This window comes from Corythoichthys intestinalis, chromosome 8 (genome assembly GCF_030265065.1).
Source record: "Corythoichthys intestinalis isolate RoL2023-P3 chromosome 8, ASM3026506v1, whole genome shotgun sequence".
Taxonomy (NCBI): Eukaryota; Metazoa; Chordata; class Actinopteri; order Syngnathiformes; family Syngnathidae; genus Corythoichthys; species Corythoichthys intestinalis.
The window spans coordinates 22,862,016-22,882,557 of record NC_080402.1 but is presented as its reverse complement, the minus strand read 5'-3'; the positions used below and the strand labels follow the sequence as shown (position 1 = coordinate 22,882,557).

The window sequence follows — 20,542 nt, the reverse complement described above, 5'->3', positions numbered from 1 at the left end:
GTAAAAAGTGTACATGCAGGTTATGTTTTTATATGGTCCCTACCAATGCTGAGACCAAATCTACACCCTTGCAATAGAAAGTAGAAAACATTCATTGTGGCATAGAAGGATACAAAATAATTTAATTAACTTAACGTTCGAATATGTGTCATTTTTATTTTGAACCTTGGCAGCAAATCAATTTGGAGATCTGAAAGCGAAAAACCATGGCATGGAAATTGTGATGGGTTGCTGGAAAGCCATTAAAAATGCCCTTGAGCAAGACACTAAAGCTAAGGTAACACCAGGTAAATAATTATGTGAGATTTGTGACTTGAAAGAACTACTCATGCCTTAAAACAAGGATGCCGTGTGTGGTTACAGTTCAATTTATTTCTTGCCTAATTTGCAGTCCTTGCAACATCAAGAGCAGTTCCTGCTCATCGGTAACAACCACAATGTCACATTTTGCTTCCATAGTTATCTAAAGGCATTACAGAGATATACAGTAGCAGACTAATACCAGGACAGGGCAATTAAATACATGTTCACTGCTGGCCAAAAGTATTGGCACCCCTGCAATTCTGTCAGATAATGCTCAAAATGATTGCAATTACAAATGCTTTGGCAGTAATATCTTCATTTATTTTGCTTGCAATGAAAAAAACACAAAAGAGAATGTGGAAAAATTAAATCATTATCATTTTACACAAAACTCCAAAAATGGGTCGGACAAAAGTACTGGCACCTTTTGAAAAATCATGTGATGCTTCTCTAATTTGTGTAATTAACAGCACCTGTTACTTAATAACAGGTGGTGGCACTAACTAAATCACACTTGAAGCCAGTTAAAAGGGATTCAAGTTGACTCGACCTCTGTCCTGTGTCTTTGTGTGTACCACATTGAGCATGGAGAAAAGAAAGAAGACCAAAGAACTGTAGGAAGCCCTGAGAAGCAAAATTGTAAGGAAGGATTGGCAATCTCAAGGCTACAAGTCCATCTCCAAAGACCTGAATGTTCCTGTGTCTACCATGCGCAGTGTCATCAATAAGTGTAAAGCCCATGGCACTGAGGCTAACCTCCCGAAATGTGGACAGAAAAAAAAAATTGTCAAGAGATTTCAACGAAAGATTGTGCGGTTGGTGGATAAAGAACCTCGACTAACATCCAAACAAGTTAAAGCTATCCTGCAGTCCGAGGGTACAACAGTGTCAACCCGTACTATTCGTTGGCGTCTGAATGAAAAGGGACTCTGGTATGATACCGAGGAAGACCACACTTCTGACCCACAGACATAAAAAAGCCAGGATGGAGTTTGCCAAAACTTACCTGAGAAAGCCAAAAGCGTTTTGGAAGAATGAGATGTTCAGATGAGACAAAAGTAGAGCTTTTTGGGAAAAGGCATCAACATAGAGTTTACAGGGGGAAAAATGAGGCCTTCAAACCCCACAGTCAAACATGGTGGAGATTCCCTCATGTTTTGGGGTTGCTTGCTGCCTCAGGAACTGGATTGCTTGACCGTGTGCATAGCATTTAGAAAACTGAAGACAACCAACAAATTTTGCAGCAAAATGTAGGGCCCAGTTTGAGAAAATTGGGTCTCCCTCAGAGGTTATGGGCTCTGACAATGACCCAAAACACACTTTAAAAAGCACTAGAAAATGGTTTGAGAGAAAGCACTGGAGACAATGAGTCCAGACCTGAATCCCATAGAACACCTGTGGAGAGATCTGAAAATGGCAGTTTGGAGAAGGCACCATTCAAATCTCAGAGACCTGGAGTAGTTGGCCAAAGAAGACTGTTCCAAAATTCCAGCAGAGTATTGTAAGCAACTCATTCATGGATACCGGAAGTGGTTGTTCGCAGTTATTTTGTCTAAAGGTTGTTATTTTGTCTAAAAGTTGTGTTACCAAGTATTAGAATGAGGGTGCCAATACTTTTGTCCGGCCCATTTTTGGAGTTTTGTGTAAAATGATAATGATTTAATTTTTGTTTTCATTCTCAATTGTTTTTTTTTTTTTCTCCATTGCAAGCAAAATAAATGAAGATATTACTATCAAAGCATTTGTAATTGCAATCATTTTCTGGGAGAAATTGAGCATTATCTGATAGAATTGCTGTGGTGCCAATACTTTTGGCCAGCAGTGGAGTTTAGTCTAAAAGTTCCATTTCGGATGTGTTTCCCTTTTGGATGCTTCATGGACCAGCCATGAATGAGCAAAGAGGTCAAGTGGTGTTTAAATATCCAATATTTCGAGGTAATGGACTCCATAATTTATGCCATAAATAGTACAAATTGGTTTTGGGAAGCACTTAGTTCAAGGGAAAACGGCACGCGTTGGTATTTCTATTTATATTGTACATTATGGTGGTCCATGGGAAAATGAATCCATTCTTTCTTATTTTCAGTCTTTTTTGTCTTCCGTCCATCTGTTTACTGCAGTGCATTTCGTCATAAGGGTCACGGTTCTAGTAGCAACCTTGTTGCTAGTCATTTATTGGGCACAACATGACAACTCATAATCCTCCTTTGGACAATTTAGTGTTCAATGAACCAAATATGAATATATTGGGATTCTGAAAGGAAGCTTGAGTATTAGTGCCAAGCCCGCGTGAGTACCGGGAGACCATGCAAACCACGTAAGAAGGTCAGAGTCAGGACTCAAACCCACAATCTTTCAAATTGGAGGCAAACTTGCTAATGCTGTAACTAATCGTATTGCCTCTTTCTTCTGGTGTAAGCGGTTTACAAAAGATGCAATGTCTCTTCCCTTGCAAGATGTAGGGGGGCTAGAGTCCAGTTTTTGGGTTCACCGACACTTGTTACGGGTGGCTTCCAGGACCTTCTGGTGCTTCCGTTTGTTGAACCTTTTCACGTAGTTGCTGCTCCTCAGGATGCCGTCGCCTGGTTTGAGTCGACTGCCAAGCAGGTTCAGGAGGTCGCTCGGAAGATGACGCCTCCGGTGGTAGATCTGACCCATAACAATGTATCTGGTCCCTTTGGAAGAGAAATTAAAACAAAATATTTTGAAGTAGAAATCTATAATATTTAGTACATGTTTTGACCTACGGAGGGTGCCATGTTACGCGCGCAATGGAGGCTCGGGGTGAAGAAGTAGATTGTCACTGTCACTAGACGAACACTACCGAGTTACTCCAATTCCTTCTACGTGGAGAGACGTCCAACACATGCGCACATCGGTTAAAAGCGGTGATAATTACTATTTGTCTTTTTATTTAGTCTGTAATTACTTTTTCATTGCCTCAAAATATTTTTTGCATGTGTTTCCCTCTCATACCTTTAAGCATTGTGTTTTCTTTTGGTAGCTTTAGAGCAGATTGTTGATTTGTTGACCACATTAGTCACGTAGCATTTCTAAACCACCCTTATTTCATATTACTTTTCTTAAGGCATATTTAGTATGTTCTGTTATGCATCTAAACAAAACAAGCTGAAAGCGCACGGTCGTACTTTGGGTGTCAAATTCGCCTCTTGTAGCACGTTTCTCCAGTGCAGCACATTTTGGCAGAAGCCCCGCCCCCCACTCTCATCTTCGTCTCATCCCGTCTTTCCTGTTCATTTTGCTTTTGCTGCTCGTTTTGTGAAATATCGACAGTGCTGTCATGATCATTCATGTTCCTCTCTTGTTCAAATTGAAAGGGTTGAAAAGATGACACGTTTATGTCACTAGAGTCATACTCTCGAAGCCCAGAATCTTAACCATGTGACGTCACCGCCCTGCGACGTCAACAACAATGGCGACCTGCTAGTTAAACTAATTTTACAAATTGTATAAAAACAAAAACATCAAGATGGGTTTCAATATCAAATTATTTAACTCATAATGACGTTTATCTTTTAAGAACTACAAACCTTTCTATCCATGGATCCCTTGAAAGGTAATACAGTAAAAAATATGGGTGCGCCCATTCCTCCATGCAGATCTCCTCTAGAGCAGTGATGTTTTGAAGCTGTCGTTGGGCAACACGGACTTTCAACTCCCTCCACAGATTTTCTATGGGGTTGAGATCAGGAGACTGGCTAGGCCACTCCAGGACCTTGAAATGCTTCTTACGAAGCCACTCCTTTGTTGCCCTGGCTGTGTGTTTGGGATCATTGTCATGCTGAAAGACCCAGCCACGTCTCATCTTTAATGCCCTTGCTAATGGAAGGAGATTTTAACTCAAAATCTCTCTATACATGGCCCCATTCATTCTTTCCTTTACACAGATCAGTCGTCCTGGTCCCTTTGCAGAAAAACAGCCCCAAAGCTTGATGTTTCCACCCCCATGCTTCACAGTGGGTATGGTGCACTTCGGATGCAATTCAGTATTCTTTCTCCTCCAAACACGAGAACCTGTGTTTCTTCCAAAAAGTTCTATTTTGGTTTCATATGACGATAACACATTCTCCCAGTCCTCTTCTGGATCATCTAAATGCTCTCTAGCGAACAGCAGACGGACAGGGACGTGTATTGGCTTCAGCAGGGGGACACGTCTGGCAGTGCGGGATTTCAGTCCCTGGCGGCGCATTTTGTTACTGATAGTAGCCTTTGTTACTGTGGTCCCAGCTCTCTGTAGGTCATTCACTAGGTCCCCCCGTGTGGTTCTGGGATTTTTGCTCACCGTTCTTGTTATCATTTTGACGCCACAGGATGAGATCTTGCATAGAGCCCCAGATTGAGGGAGGTTATCAGTGATCTTGTATGTCTTCCATTTTCTAATAATTGCTCCGACAATTGATTTCTTTACACCAAGTGTTTTACCAATTGCAGATTCAGTCTTCCCAACCTGGTGCAGGTCTACAATTTTGTGTCTGGTGTCCTTCGACAGCTCTTTGGTCTTGGCCATAGTGAAGTTTGGAGTGTGACTGACTGAGATTGTGGACAGGTGTCTTTTATACCGATAATGAGTTAAAACAGGTGCCATTAATACAGGTAATGAGTTGAGCCTCGTTAGACCTCGTTAGAAGGATTTAGACCTCTTTGACAGCCAGAAATCTTGCTTGTTTGTAGGTGACCAAGAGTTATTTTCCACTCTTAATTTGGAAATAAATTCTTTAAAAATCAAACAATGGGATTTTCTTTTTTTTTTTTCTCCACATTCTGTCCCTAATGGTTGAGGTTTACCCATGTTGACACTTACAGGCCTCTCTAATCTTTTCAAGTAGAACTTGCCCAATTGGTGGTTGACTAAATACTTATTTGCCCCATTGTATTATCATTATCAATTCTGTTACCTTCGTGATTGCAGTCTCTCAGGTTAGTACTAAATTTGAAATATTACTAATTGTTAAGGGTTGGTTCACGTATTACAGCCAGCAATTCGGGATTGGAGTCTTCCACAGGGATATTTGTGATGTAAATATTTCAGATTCTTGAATATTAGTTTTCATGTGTGCTACTACTGTCAACTACTAATAAGAGGCGATTCTTTTCCAAACATACTTACCAAGCTTGATATCAGGACAGGGTTTGCTGCACTTGTAGGTGTCCAGAACTAGAAGGCGCACTTTAAAGAAGAAGCTGTCTGGGGTGGCATAGAGGCGACTGGTCTTGTAGAAGCCGTCGGCGCTCACCATCAACGTAATGAGACGAATCCCTTTACGCAGTACGTCAATGTCATGGACGACCCCGTTGACCGCTGTTTGGAAGGGACATTAAGTCGATAGTTATTGATATACTGTTTGTGACGTGTTTGCTTAGTGGTATTCCATTTCGGTTGAGCTGAGTGACAGCTATGCATTGTACTGACTTACCAAACTCGCTGTAGCAGTAATAATCCCGCTCATCTTTCTCCTTCCTGCACTCGCCCATGCAAAAGGCATCATGAGTGAGGTCTGACTCTACAGAGAACAAATGACACATTTGAATATTTGCTTGTGACACTTTGTCTACGGTAAATCAACAGAGTTGAATAGTAACGCATTACATTTACTCAGTTACATTTACTTGAGTAACTTTTTGAGAAAAATAAACTTCTTAGAGTAGTTTTACCATGTAATATTTTTACTTTTACTTGAGTAGATTTGTGAAGAAGCACTACTCTTACTCCACTACTTTGGGCTACACTAGAGTCGTTACATTTTTCATCTTAGGTCTACATTTTGACTATTTTTGCCAGAGATGCAGATAGTGGCCGTCTCAGTTTCACCAATCAGATGTTGCAACAATAACCACATGACTCCATTATACCAGTCAGAGGCAACAATGTTTTTTCTCCACTAGAGGACCCACGTGCTCTTTGGACAGGTGATGTTTCATAATTTTTTCTGGTCTGAATTCCATGACTTTTGTGTCGTGTTTTTGGCCTAATATGGGCATGTAATAGGCATGTAATCCCAGCTAATTTCGGGCAGTAGGTGGGGTACACCCTGAACTGGTTGCCAGCCTATTGCAGAGCACAATGAGATATACAACCATTCACGCAAACACTCATACCTATGGACAATTTAGAGTGTTCAATCAGCCTACCATGCATGTTTTTGGAATGTGGAAGGAAACCGGAGTCCCCAGAGAAAACCCACGCAGGCACGGGGAGAAGGCCGGAGCTCAGAACTGTGAGGCGGACGTGCTAACCACTCAGCCACCGTGCCACCATAATAGGTCATAGTACAGTATAATAATACCATTTCATACAGATGAAGTTGTGCTGAGAAAAAAAACATTAAAAAAAAAAAAATCAGACAATGTAAGCAGTTACCCACAATGTTACTCATTACTTAGTATTCTTTTCCACGAATACTTGATTTACTTGAGTATATTTTTGGGAGAGCACTTTAACTGGAGTAGTATTATTAAGAAGTAACGCTACACTTACTTGAGTCAAATTTTTTGGTTACTCTACCCATACCTTCAACCTCAATGCCTTCAAATACAGGCAGAAGCATCAAATAGGTATCATTGCAGTTTGATAAGGTTTGTTCCAAGATTTTTATTGAAGGTTTTGCACATATAACGATATTACTGATATTGTTGACTGTATTATATATATATATATATTAGAATACACTTCATAATGTATTGACAGGGGGGTGGGGCCGATTCATAGGGGGCCTATCTCCGTCAAAGCTGACCCAGTGGAAACACAGACAAAGAGCTTTTTCCGTTAAAAATTCTTGTGAGTAAATGCTTAATTCCCTGAATTCTTTATAGATATAGACGCAAAACAATCTCGATTCATGGTTAAAAGCAAAACAAAACCATGCAGGTAGCATTTATTTTAAGTTAATATTGCGAACTATGAAGCTAGTCAGTAAGGAAATTAGCGGCTGCCATATGTAGAGAAAGAGCTTTTTCCGTTGAAAGTTCTTGTTAAGAAATGCTTAAATCCCTGAATTCTTTATAGATATGGACGTAAAACAGTCTCGATTCTTGGTTAAATGCAAACAAAAAAAGTGCAGGTAGCATTTATTTTACGTAAATATTGCGAACTATGAGGCCAGTCAGGAGGGATATTAGCGGCCACCATTTGTAAAGAAAGCTTTTTCCGTTGAAAGTTCTTGTGAATAAATGCTTAAATCCCTGAATTCTTTATCAATATGGACATAAAACAGTCTCGATTCTTGGTTAAAAGCAACAAAAAAAAAAAAAAAAAAACATGCAGTTAGCATTTATTTTACGTAAATATGTTGAAGTATGATGCTAGTCTATTAGTCAATGTGGCAGCCGCCACATGTAAACTGAGCTTTTCCCGTGAAAATTCTTGTGAATAAATGCTTAAATCCCTGGATTCTTTATAGATATGGACGTAAAACGGTCTTGATTCTTGGTTAAAAGCAGAAAAAGAGGTGCAGGTAGCATTTATTTTGCGTAAATATTGCAAACTATAAGGCTAGTCAGGAAGGATATTAGCAGCCGCCATTTGTAAAGAAAGCTTTTTCTGTTGAAAATTCTTGTGAATAAATGCTTAAATCCCTGAATTCTTTATATATATGGACATAATCTTGATTCTTGGTTAAAAGCAAAAACAAACAAACATTCAGTTAGCATTTATTTTACGTAAATATGTCGAAATACGATGCTAATCTGTTAGCCAATATGGCGGCTGCCATATGTAAACTGAACTTTTCCGGTGAACATTCTTGTGAATAAATGCTTAAATCCCTGAATTCTTTATAGATATGGATGTAAAACAGTCTCGATTCCTGGTTAAAAGAAAAAAAAAACGTGTAGGTAGCATTTATTACCTAAATATTGCGAAGTATTAGGCTAGTCAGTAAAGAAATCAGCAGCTGCCATGAGTAAACATTGAGCTTTTTCCGTTGAAAATTCTTGTGAATTAATGCTTAAATCCCTGAATTCTTTATAGATATGGACGTAAAAGAGTCTCGATTCTTGGTTAAAACCAAAAAAAAAACAAAAACGTGCAGGTAGCATTTATTTTACGTAAATATTGCAAAGTATAACACCAATGCTGTTGCGGCCTATTTCTCCCACTGATTTTTTTCACGTTTCAAAATGCTTACATTGTACGAAAACTATAATAATTACCTTGAATCCTGGAACAAATCACTCCTGAAACAATCCTTCCTGTTTGGATGCAGTACAGCTTTCGTACTTTTTCAACCTAAATCCGGCGTTAGATCGCTGCATGTGACCGACTGCTAATAAATGAAGCGGCGTGTGGGAAGGCATGACGCATTGAATGGCGAATGTGTCACATTAATACAGGGGTCCCATAACTTTTTCCTGTGAGGCCCACATAACCTTTCCCTTCCATGATGAGGGGCCGTGGTCAGTTTTTAATTGAAAAAGTGTGACGATTGCAGGAGTGCCTAAATGTAAAAATTTATTGTTTTTCAGAAAGCCACAATCAAATAACCCTTTCTGGATTCTTCACAGAACAATATAATATAATATAATTAGGGCTGTCAAACGATTAAAATTTTTAATCGAGTTAATTACAGCTTAAAAATTAATTAATCGCAATTAATCGCAATTCAAACCATCTATAAAATATGCCATATTTTTCTGTAAATTATGTATATTCTGTAAAATAATTTGTTGGAATGGAAAGATAAGACACAAGATGGATATATACATTTAACATACGGTACATAAGGACTGTAGTGGGCATTTCACTCTACTGTCATTTAAATCTGTCTATGCTGTCCTCACTCCGAAGCGTCTACTTATTCCAAAGCTAGACAGCTAGTGAACGACGCCTTAATAATCAGACTTCTTCCTTTTTCATCTGATTTATTAATAAAATGGCCTCTAACCATTGTCCTCTTTAGACCGTAGTGAAACTACAAAAAAAAAAGTACACAAGCATTGCATTAGCAACAACGTTAGCTTAGCACGCTATACAGGTTCACTAAACATAAACAAAAAGCGTCTCATACAAAAAATATGACATTTCGCTTACTAACATAATATGTACATTCTTTACAACAACCATACTTACGGACAAATCTTGTCCAAGGATCATATAAGCACAACACTACAACGTAGGCGTCAGCCCGAGACGTCGTGCAGCCATATTGAACTGGCAAGAAAGCAATAAACCATGTCGCAGAGCGACCACAAGAGTTCGCTGTTACACAGCACAAAAAAACCTTGCTGTAAAACTTACCAAAAGGCAGAATACTGTCTGAGCGGGACATGTGCGTTAATTGCGTCAAATATTTTAACGTGATTAATTTAAAAAATTAATTACCGCGCGTTAACGCGATAATTTTGACAGCCCTAAATATAATATATTATAATTGATAATAACCAAATAAGCCTCTCTGGGTTCTTCACAGAAAAAGCCAGGAAATAAATAACACAAGTAAAAAAAATTAAAAAAATTTGTTCAGGGGGCCGGACCAAATGTGGAGGCGGGCCGCCGTAGTTTGGGGACCGCTGCGTTAATACATTATGAAGTCTATGATATTAGCTTGCTTGATAGCTAACAACAGTACCACGCGACTCACTGCTTTGGACATTTTTATTGGAAATTCAGGAATCTTGAATGTTGATCGGCACTTTCTGAGAATTCCTAAGAAACTCAAAATGCAGTCAGATTTGTCTGAAAATTAGATTTTTTTTTTTAAATTATAATTTTTAGATGGTTCAAATAATTTTAACATTTATTTCTGTGTACCATAAGTTCTTCGGCAGAAATCATAATGTTACATAATGTTAGCGTTCAGTGTTGACATTGGACACTCAATCATCCGGTCAGTGGCTGGTTGTGATGCTAAGTGTGAAGTGCAATTGTCATGAAGACATTTTCTTTTTATGATAATTATTTTATAGAATTTCAACAGTGTCTGGGGCTCCGCAAGTGTCCTATGCTGTGTGAGAAGCCAGCGGCAGACAGCAGGAACACACACGCACACTCGTCATTTCGGCTGAATTCAAAGTACACAGTGAAAATAAAGAATGTTTCTGTAAGGGATTTCAGACTCCAGTGAAATGTGACTCTTTTTAACTTTGAGCATCTAGCCCACTAACGTTTTCTGCTCGCCGCTTTTAGACCTGCTGATAATGTTACACTTTTGCATTAAAGCTGTACAGTCCCTGCCAAAAGTCTTGTCGCTTATCCATTTTGTAGAAACAATTGCTAATACCCTGACATTTTATTATTCAACTGGTTTCAGAAATGGCTCATATGAAAGCTAACACCCTCCCAAATGATGTTAAATGTACAAAAATATATTTGTTTTATCGAAAAAAGATTTATCATTTAATGAAGACATAAATGTCAAATTTTGGCAAGACAAAAGTTTTGTCGCCTACAGAAAGTAGTGCGAAAATTGAACAAAAAAATTACTGCCTCTTACATTCCTAACCATATAAAGGGACAAATTCTGCAGCAGGATGGTGCTACATCGCATACTTCAATCAAGATCCTCCATGACTGGCCAGTCCACTCACCAGACATGAACAAAAAAATGGCTGCCAGACGGGAACCCGGCAGCTACAGTAATAGGGTGGTAGGTGGGTCCCACACTTTTTCCTTATGGCATGGCTCCTGGGGCGTGGCCTCCCCTCTGTCTGGGCTGATGGCCGCGGGAGTGGGGGAAGGTCGGTGCTCCGATCTTGCGTTGCCCCGTGGTGGCTCCGCGGCGTTCTCCTGCCTCCGCCTTCCCCTCTCTTTTCTGACTGGGTATCCGCCCTGTGCTCCGTAGCGGGTCGCTAGCTGGGTGCCGGTGTATTGGCTGGGGGTTGCCTGCTTCGGCGGGGGACCCTGCCCTGCCCTCGGCTTGGTGGGCCTCTGGGTGTACCGTGGCGTGCCGTGCCGGTTGGGGGGCTGCGGCTGTGGCTGGTTGGCCGGGTGGGCGGACGGGGTTGGAGGTGGGCGTGGGGTTGGTGGTGCGTCCCCTCTTGCCATCCCTGAAGGCCGGTTGATGGGTGCGCGGGTGGCCCGGGGGACCGCCCTGGATCCCGGGGGGGGGTTTCCTTTGCTGGGCTGCAGGAGGAGGGATGGGCTGCGCTGAACCCCCCAAACAAACGCGCCCTCCCTCCCCGGACTGGCTTGGTGGGGGCCATGGCCCAGGGTTGGCGCCCGCGTGGCATCTCCGCTCGTCTGCGTTGCTGTCACGCACCTCGTGGGGCTCGCGTGCGGCTGGATGTGATAGGGCGCGCTCGGGTGGGGGTTCCCGGGGCCGGGATTGGCGATGGGGCGGCGTAGGGTCGGTCGCCAACGGGCTTACACTCACAAGAGATTCACACAATTACTGGGTTCGAGATCACTGAGCTGATTTGTGTACACTCTACCCCTTTCAATCACTTAGCTTATAGACTCCCCCACCCCCGTCCCCCTCTTTCCCTGGTCAACCCCCCACATGGTGTCAACCGGAAATACATCTAGCTGACAATAGCACCAACATATTAGTAGTTAGTGTAAACGTTCAATGTATTTCTTGTTGTAGTTTGTGTTTCTTTTCTTTCTTCTCTTGTGTTTCTTTTCTTCTTTTCCCCCATAACCCCTTCCTATTCGCTGTTTTGTCATAATAAACGAGGTATGTTGAATGATCACAATGGGAGTATGTCAGACTCTTAATGTGAAACATTAAAACTGTTCAGACCATCCGGGCACTTAGACTTCCATTCTCTGTGTCAAACAGCTGAACAGGACAGGTTTTTTTTAAAAAAAGAAAAAACAACAAAAGAAAAAAAAAGAAAATGAAATATCAACAAATCTTAGCTGCTTCTTACATTCCTAACCATAAAAAAGGACAAATTCTGCAGCAGGATGGTAGTACATTTTTTCTTCAATTTTCACACTACTTTCTGTAGGCGACAAAACTTTTGTCTTGCCAAAATTTGATCTTTATGTCTTCAGTAAATAACTCTTTTTTTTCAGTGAAACAAATATATTTTTGCACATTCAACATCATTGGGGAAGGTCTTAGCTTTCATATGAGCCATTTCTGAAATTGAATAATTAAAAGTCAGGTTATTAGCAATTGTTTCTACAAAATGGATGAGTGACAAGACTTTCGTCAGGGACTGTAAAATGATGGGGAACATTTTGGTCACAGTCCCAAAACAGGAAACAACACTAACCTCGTCTGAGGATGTCAAATTGGTACAGAAGGCTGGAGGAGCGTCGGTTGAAGGTGACAGGCGGTCGGCTGTTGTTCCGAGGCGGACCCGTGCCGATACCGGATTGGTAAAGACCGGCTTTGCCCGGACGGTTCTCCTCTGGGTCTAGGCGTCTGTTAGGTAGGTCTCTGCGAGGAGAAGGTGCCGGAGCAGGCTGAGGCTGAGGAGCACTCTTGGGTCTGGAGTTTGCATGGGCCTCAGGTTCGGTGGGCTGAGGTGGTCCGATGTCAGACTGAGTTGTGCGTTCGGTGGCCGCCGACCCCGTCAGGGAAGGTTTGGGAAGCAGACCGGCCGCTTCTCCTCTGGTTTTATCTGTGCTCAGGTCCAACAGGTGCTCGCTTTTGGGGCCTCGCTTGCTCTTGTTGTGGGGACCGTGGTGGCGAGGGATGGGTGCCAGATCGCTGTGCTTTGGCCAGATGGCAGCAGGTAAAGAATGGAGAGAAAATTTGGATTCACCGGTCCTGCTGCTCTTCTCTAGAAGTTCATTGATGGGCAGAGAAGGTTCTTTCACCATGAGCCTGGTTTGATTGCTCTGTGGGGGGTCCATAAAACTGCTTGGACCTTTCTCAATAATTGGATAAAACTCTGGAAGTAGAGTGTATTCACTTTTATATCATCTTTCCAAAAAACTTATTCACAACTACTATAGTAGAGATTTAATAGATTCCTGGATTTTAGTGACTTTTGTGCTATGTTAAAAAATAACATTTACCATTTTTGAAACACAAGCCCTTACTTATTTCAAGTCATGACCTAAATTAGAAATGTGGCTTCTTTTTGGACCCAAATTTGCTTACCTAACACATAAACTAATGGAAACAGACATGAAGTTATTACGATAATCAAAATTCACGACGTAGTTTGCAAAAAATTAAAACATTCAAACACCGCATACGTATCCAGATCCAAAGTCTCTAAACTGACTAATGACTGAAATATAGCCAACTATTCAAAGAATAAACCATGTAACATCCTAACCAAAAAACAAAGTACTCATGCTTACCATGAACATGATCCTGCGCCTTGTAAATAGGAAGCACTAGGAAGAAAACAAACACATTAATCCTCATCATGATTTGTAAATGCTGCTGTTGTTGAGGACAGAGACTCAAGTTGTACTGCAGAGTCGATCCTCCACAGACTTTTATAAACACTGGGACGGGCCTGAGAGCAAGGCGGGACCTCCCAACACACACACGCACACATACATTGTACGACTGTCATGATACTCCTACCATTCAGAACACCAAACCTAATGTCTGCAAAATTATGATGTATTCAATGACAGATTAACCTTTTATCGAGCAAGTGACTATTTCTGTTGTTGTTGTTTTGTTTTTTTTTAAACTGTAAACCTTATGCCCATAAAAACCTAGTATCTGCATATGTGGACATCACTTTTTATGTCAAGTGTGTCCTACATGACTCAAAATGTGAAGTACACATATGTGGACAGCTATTCTTATAATAATATTTATACATATGGTGGAAAACACTCAGGTGACTTGAAGTTCCGCTCTGAGACCCCCAATTAGGCCAAATTTCAGAATTGTCCAATATGCATGTGTGATACATCATTGGAAAGCTTAAAATTTCAATTTTCTGTGGGAAGAAAATTTTTGAACAGAAGGGCATTTAAAAAAAAATTAAACAGCTAAACCCTAACTGGAGGTGAGAGCACACGAGAGCAGAAATAAAGACGCCATGATTTTAACGAGATATTATCGCGTACCTACCTCTTTTCGATCCAAAAACTCCATGTCGCATGTATCACCGAGTGTCAAGACACAGCTGTGAATGGCCACAGCTTGATTTTGGAGGGATTTTATGGGTGAAACACGGTAATATAACAAGGGTCACGATGCAGAAATCTCAGACATCAAGATTTTCATTTTCATATATTTACCCTTTTAAACTTTTTTTTTTTTTTTTTCAATTTTTCGTTGTTTGGATAGATTATTTATCATCTAAAATATAAGGGAAAATGCGACAGTAACCAAAAAAATACAATTCAGCGATAGTTATGAGGCAGATATCCGTGACTTTTTACGGACGCCAATTTTTTCATTGTGACGTGATTTGTTTAAAAGTTTAAAATATGCGAGTGAATAATTTTTAAAGTCGTTTTTTTTTTTTTCTTAAACTAAATATTAGACATCAATTAATGATTCTAAACTAAAAATGACAGACATTTTGAATAAAAAATACGATTACTTTCCTTCTTTTTATGGCTAGGTTGAAACAAGCGGTTGCGCGACGTCTGTAAACAGGGGTTTCCAGGGTAAAAGGAACAAATTAAAAATAGTTCGAGGGCTTAGTGCGCCATGAATCTGCTATGGCAGCATATAGACATATTGTTCTATCAAACACATCAACAATATACCAAAAACAGTTCTTTTGGCTTAAAATTCAGCACTTTATTTTAAAGAGGGGTTCCGCTCTGAGACCCCCAATTTAGCCAACTTTCAAAATTGTCCGATATGCATGTGTGATACATCATTGGAAAGCTTAAAATCTCAATTTTCTGGGAGAAGAAAAATTTTGAGAAGGAGGGCTTTTTTTAAAAAATATTTTTTAAACACCAAAACCCTATCCGGAGGTGACAGCACGCGAGAACAGAATTACAAACGCCATGACTTTTACGAGATATTATCGCGTACCTACTTTGTTTCGATCCAAAAACTCCATGTAGCATGTATCACTGAGTGTCAAGACACAGCTGCGAAAGGCCACAGCTGGAATTTTTTGGGATTTTATGGGTGAAACATGGTAAGATAACAAGAGTCGCGATGCAGAAATCGCAGACATCAAGGAGTGGTCGAGATTTTTTTCATACATTTACCCTTTTAAACTTTTTTTTTCAATTTTTCTTTTTTTGGATCGATTATTTATCATCTAAAATATTGGGGAAAATACGACAGTAACGAAAAAAATATAATTAAGCGATAGTTATGAGGATAGTTATGCGTGACTTTTTTACAGACGCCATTTTTTTCATTGTGACATGATTTGTTTAAAAGTTTATGCGAGTGAATAATTTTTTAAAGTCGTTTTTTTTTCTTACACTAAATATTAGACATCAATTAATGATTCTAAGCAAAAAATAACAGACATTTCGAATGATAAATACGATTACTTTCCTTCTTTTTATGGCTAGGTTGAAACAAGCGGTTGCGCGACGTCTGTAAACGGGGGTTTCCAGGGTAAAAGGGGCAAATTAAAAATAGTTCGAGGGCTTATTGCGCCATGAATCTGCAATGGCAGCATATAGACATATTGTTCTATCAAACACAACAGTTCTTTTGGCTTAAAATTCAGCAGTTTATTTTAAAGAGGGGTGCAAGAGCAGAAACTGCTTTTTCAGCCTTGTCTGTGTTTTCTGCCTTATATATACCTGTATGTATATTTTAATCGTTCATTGTTACATTTTATTATAATACTTTTATATTTTATTATAGTACTCTTATATTTTTTGATGCATGAATACCATTAAAATGAAAACAACGAGAAATACGCTCAGGTTATGACCCTCAATAACACTCAAAAGTTGACATCCTACCCAGTTTTTAACGGTCAGTGACAAGTATCACTGTGCATTTCATTTAAACTGGGAGAATTTGCTGTGAATGCTCATCTTTCAGTGCCATTGACAGCGCTAGACGTCCAAGTCATTTTGACTGGAAGGGTTGACAGACGATGAGTTCAATGAGTGCTCTAAGAAGGGTTAATTAACATGGCCATACAGTCCCTGACAAAAGTCTTGTCGCTTATCCGTTTTGTAAAAACAATTGCTAATAACCTGACTTTTAATTATTCACTTGGTTTCAGAAATGGCTCATATGAAAGCTAAGACCCTCCCAAATGATGTTGAATGTACAAAAATATATTTGTTTTACTGAAAAAAGATTTATCATTTAATGAAGACATAAAGGTCAAATTTTGGCAAGACAAAAGTTTTGTCGCCTACAGAAAGTAGTGTGAAATTTGAAAAAAAAAAAAGTTCTTCAAATACAAAAATATGTTACATAACATGAAAGAATTAAGTAGTGGTGCTGTGAGATCCAAATTTAATATTTTGTATGACTTCCATGGGCTTGAAGGACTGCATCCATGCGGTTCGGCAAGGATTCATACAATTTAAATACACATAATTACAAATAATACAAAATAAATACTGGATGTAACCCCAGACCATGATTTTGCCACCACCAAACTTCACTGTTTTGTGGCAAAAGTGGATTTTTGAGATGAATCTTCCATTGAATTACACCACAGTCGCCGCAAATATTGCAGGAGACATACTGGAGTCCGCATGGATCCGAGATTCACTCAGAAAACAGTGAAGTTTGGTGGTGGCAAAATCATGGTCTGGGGTTACATCCAGTATGGAGTGTGTGAGAGATCTGCAGGGTGGAAAGCAACATAAATAGTCTGAAATATCAACAAACCTTAGCTGCCTCTTACATTCCTAACCATAAAAAGGGACAAATTCTGCAGCAGGATGGTGCTCCATCGCATACTTCAGTCTCTACCTCAAAGTTCCTCAAGGCAAAGAAGATCAAGATCCTCCAGGACTGGCCAGCCCAGTCACCAGACATGAACAGGATGAAAGAGGAAGCATGGAAGACGAAACCCAAGAATGTTGATGAACTCTGGGAGGCATGCAAGCCTGCTTACTTTGATGTTCCTGATGACTTCATCAATAAATTGTATGAATCCTTGCCGAACCGCATGGATGCGGTCCTTCAAGCCCATGGAAGTCATACAAAATATTAAATTTGGATCTCACAGCACCACTACTTAATTTGCTTATGTTATGTAACATATTTTTGTATTTGAAGTACATTTTTTGTTCAATTTTCACGCCACTTTCTGCAGGCCACAAGACATTTGTCTTGCCAAAATTTGACCTTTATGTCTTCATTAAATGATAAATCTTTTTTCAGTGAAGCAAATATATTTTTGTACATTCAACATCATTTGGGAGGGTCTTAGCTTTCAAATGAGCCATTTCTGAAACCAATTGAATCATTAAAAGTAAGGTTATTAGCAATTGTTTGTACGAAATGGATAAGTGACAAGTCTTTTGTCTGGGGCTTATTTGGCCTCCTTTTGGATTTGGACCTGAACGCAACACACTCCGGTGTGTTCGTGAGTGTTCACTACATTAAAAGCAGCGAAAGATGGGCAAAGTTGAGCAGTTAGTCTAACTTGTACGTGCCATTGCCATAGTTGAGTCATTTTTTGTTGTCACCGCGACAGTAACAAGAAGTTACTGGGGAGTTTAATTCAATTTTTGTTGTTTATATTACCACACTAGTAATTAGCCACTTAGAACATTCGGCAGTAGTTGCTCCAGTGGCGCTGAAAGTGGGGTGGTGAGGGTGCTGCAGCACCCCCTGGTGTTGCGGAGGGGAAAAACAAATCAGCGTTTTGGTAGATTCTTTTTTGTGTGTGTATATGTTAAAAATAAATCAATAAATAAAACATACTGAAACAATACCATATTTAACTTTGGGGACTAAATAGATGTGTTGAAAAAGTTTTTTTTTTGTTGGTAATATGGTCACCACTTGACACCTTGTTCACTACCAGGTCACGTTGGATAAGGCGCTACTGGAACGGAATAGTTAATTGTTGACCGAGGAGGCGTTAAAGGCGCAAAAATGAATTAGCGATTTTTTTCTATACAAAAACAGTGAAATTTTCTAAAATACAATTCGATGTCGAAAATGAAGATGATTATGATAGTTTATAATACTGCCCAGCAAGAAAAAGTTAGCTGCAGATTTAGTCCGTGGAGAGCTTCAAATCGCTTGCATTGTAGCCATATTGTTTGTTGTTGCTATTTATGCAGTTGCATATTTGTGTGCAATTAGAGTGTTATGAAAAGTGGGTTTTAAACCGAGGCTTATTAGACCTTTTTGTTCTTAAATGTGTCTGTGGGTCATTGCGCCAACTAGCTGCGGAGATTTGCATTATAATACACGGGCGCGTTTATTTCCAATACAAAAACCCCAACACATACTGTAGGTGAAATAGAATGCGGTCTTTTTAGTAGCCTTGTAGCAGTACGTAAACTATGCAGCATGCTTGTTTGCTACCATTGTGCACGCCTTGTATGGCGAAAAAGCGCGAGCATGACAAATTTGGACCGAAACGGCTGTTTTTGGGTAAGAAAAAGAAAATAAGATCCTCAGCACCCCGTGCAGTGAGCGACTACCACAAAGTGGCCTTCTTTTTGGCCACCCTACGCATAAGACACTCCATCCATTTGATACAGCAAATTTTATGTTTACCATATTATTATGTATTCAATGACAAAATAATACATTAATTTTTATTTATAATTATTATTATTTAAAAAAAAAAAAAAAAAAAGTATTTTTTTTAAGGGAGGTTCCCCAATTGACTGTATAAATTAAGACCTTTATTTGCTTGATTTTTCAAAACAAAAATAATAACCACCCCCAGCTAAACTAGAGGCAGCGAATAACAATTACTCCAATGAAGCTTTACTTCCATCTTGAGGCGTGAGTAATGAACTGCAGCTATCAGTTTCATAAATTGATTAACGTGAACAGAAATTAGGTCATAACTAATCTCGATGCCACACTAGTTTATGGGTGGTTAAAACCTACGTAGACCACGTTGTTTAGTTTTAATACTGAATTAATTCATAGTAATGAATTTGTTGGCGAGTATATGGCTTGAGGCTGATTTAAGCTTTTTGTCACTCATTGACAAAAAAGGAAACTATCAAGGGATAAACCTATTGGTTATCATAGCCTGCTCGCTTTGAAACGTTGTTGTGGCTTTTTAAAAAGATACGGTTTTCATGGCAAATTATGATACGTCACAATGAATCCTTGTTAATAATCACACAAAAACGACCCAGATGGGACTCGAACCCACAATCCCCAGCTCCGGAGGCTGATGCCTTATCCATTAGGCCACTGGGTCGTTGCATTGAATATGGGGCACATTTTTTCAATTTGTGCGCGCGCGGCCGTACGAAACGCTGGAATTTCTGGTGTGATTAACAATTTACCTTACAATAAAATATACAGGGATTCCCCCCCCCTTTTTTTTTTTTTTTTTTTTTTTTTTTATACTGCGAGGCTGACAGCGTATTCGATTTCGAACGAAAGAATGGTGCCTTGATGCACTTTCTTTCCAATAGATGGCGCCAGGCGCATTTGGTAGGTTTGCGTTTTATTCAAGTCAAACAACCCTATTTGTGAATATTCCTTTCTTTCGATGTTTTAACCTCGCGGATGGAAATACATTATCACAATAAAATATTCATTAATTTTCTAAGCTGCTTATCTTCACGAGGGGTCAGCAGCCTATCCCCGGTAACTATGGGCAATAGGTGGGGTACACACTGAATCGTTTACAATAACACATTTTTAGTAAATAATTTTTTTAGTATTGCTGTGATTTATAGGGAGACATCTTGAAATGCATCCATTGTTCTTAGTAGAGTGATAAACCCTTGATAGGGCACTTAATTGACTCATTGGCTGGCGTAGAGTTGTTGTCCATCAACCCAGAGGTTGTGGGTTCGATTCCCCGCCCTGTTGAACTTGCCTAAGTTTCCTTGAGCAAGATACTGAACCCCACGTTGCTCCTGGTGCTGCGTCACCATTAGGTGGATGGCGAGATAGTGTAAAGCGCTTTGAGCGCCTTGAAAGGTGGAAAAGCGCTATATAAGTATAACACCATTTACCATTGACTGTGTTAGATGACCAATCCCTTTTAACTGGCAGCGACTAATGACGTTCCAGTCAAAAAGGATTGTACGTCTTGAGCCATCAACGAGACTGAAAGATAATAATAATGATACTTGAAGTAATAATAATAATACATTTTATTTGAAGGCGCCTTTCTGGCACTCAAGGTCGCCGTACAAACATTTTAAAAACATTTAAACAAATTTAAGATTGAAAAACAGTGAAAATAATAAAGTAGGGCTGCAGCTATCGAATATTTTAGTAATCGAGTATTCGACTGAAAATTC

General features: G+C 39.6%; 1 protein-coding gene and 1 non-coding gene across 2 annotated transcripts in view; both read right to left on the bottom strand.

The window, feature by feature from the left end:
• Positions 1-256: 256 nt before the first annotated feature.
• LOC130920839 (UPF0450 protein C17orf58 homolog) overlaps positions 257-20,542 on the bottom strand; it is a 43,519-nt gene continuing 23,233 nt past the window's right edge. Inside the window, exons 2-6 of the mRNA XM_057844321.1 lie at positions 13,523-13,558; positions 12,481-13,104; positions 5,739-5,825; positions 5,432-5,623; positions 257-2,978 (exon numbers count right to left, since the gene is read on the bottom strand). Coding sequence (XP_057700304.1) covers positions 2,791-2,978; positions 5,432-5,623; positions 5,739-5,825; positions 12,481-13,104; positions 13,523-13,558 — 1,127 coding nt within the window. The 3' untranslated portion in view covers positions 257-2,790. The remainder of the gene's footprint in view (positions 2,979-5,431; positions 5,624-5,738; positions 5,826-12,480; positions 13,105-13,522; positions 13,559-20,542) is intronic.
• Positions 19,410-19,482, bottom strand: trnar-ccg (transfer RNA arginine (anticodon CCG)). The gene has a single exon. It is a non-coding gene; the product is annotated as a tRNA-Arg (tRNA).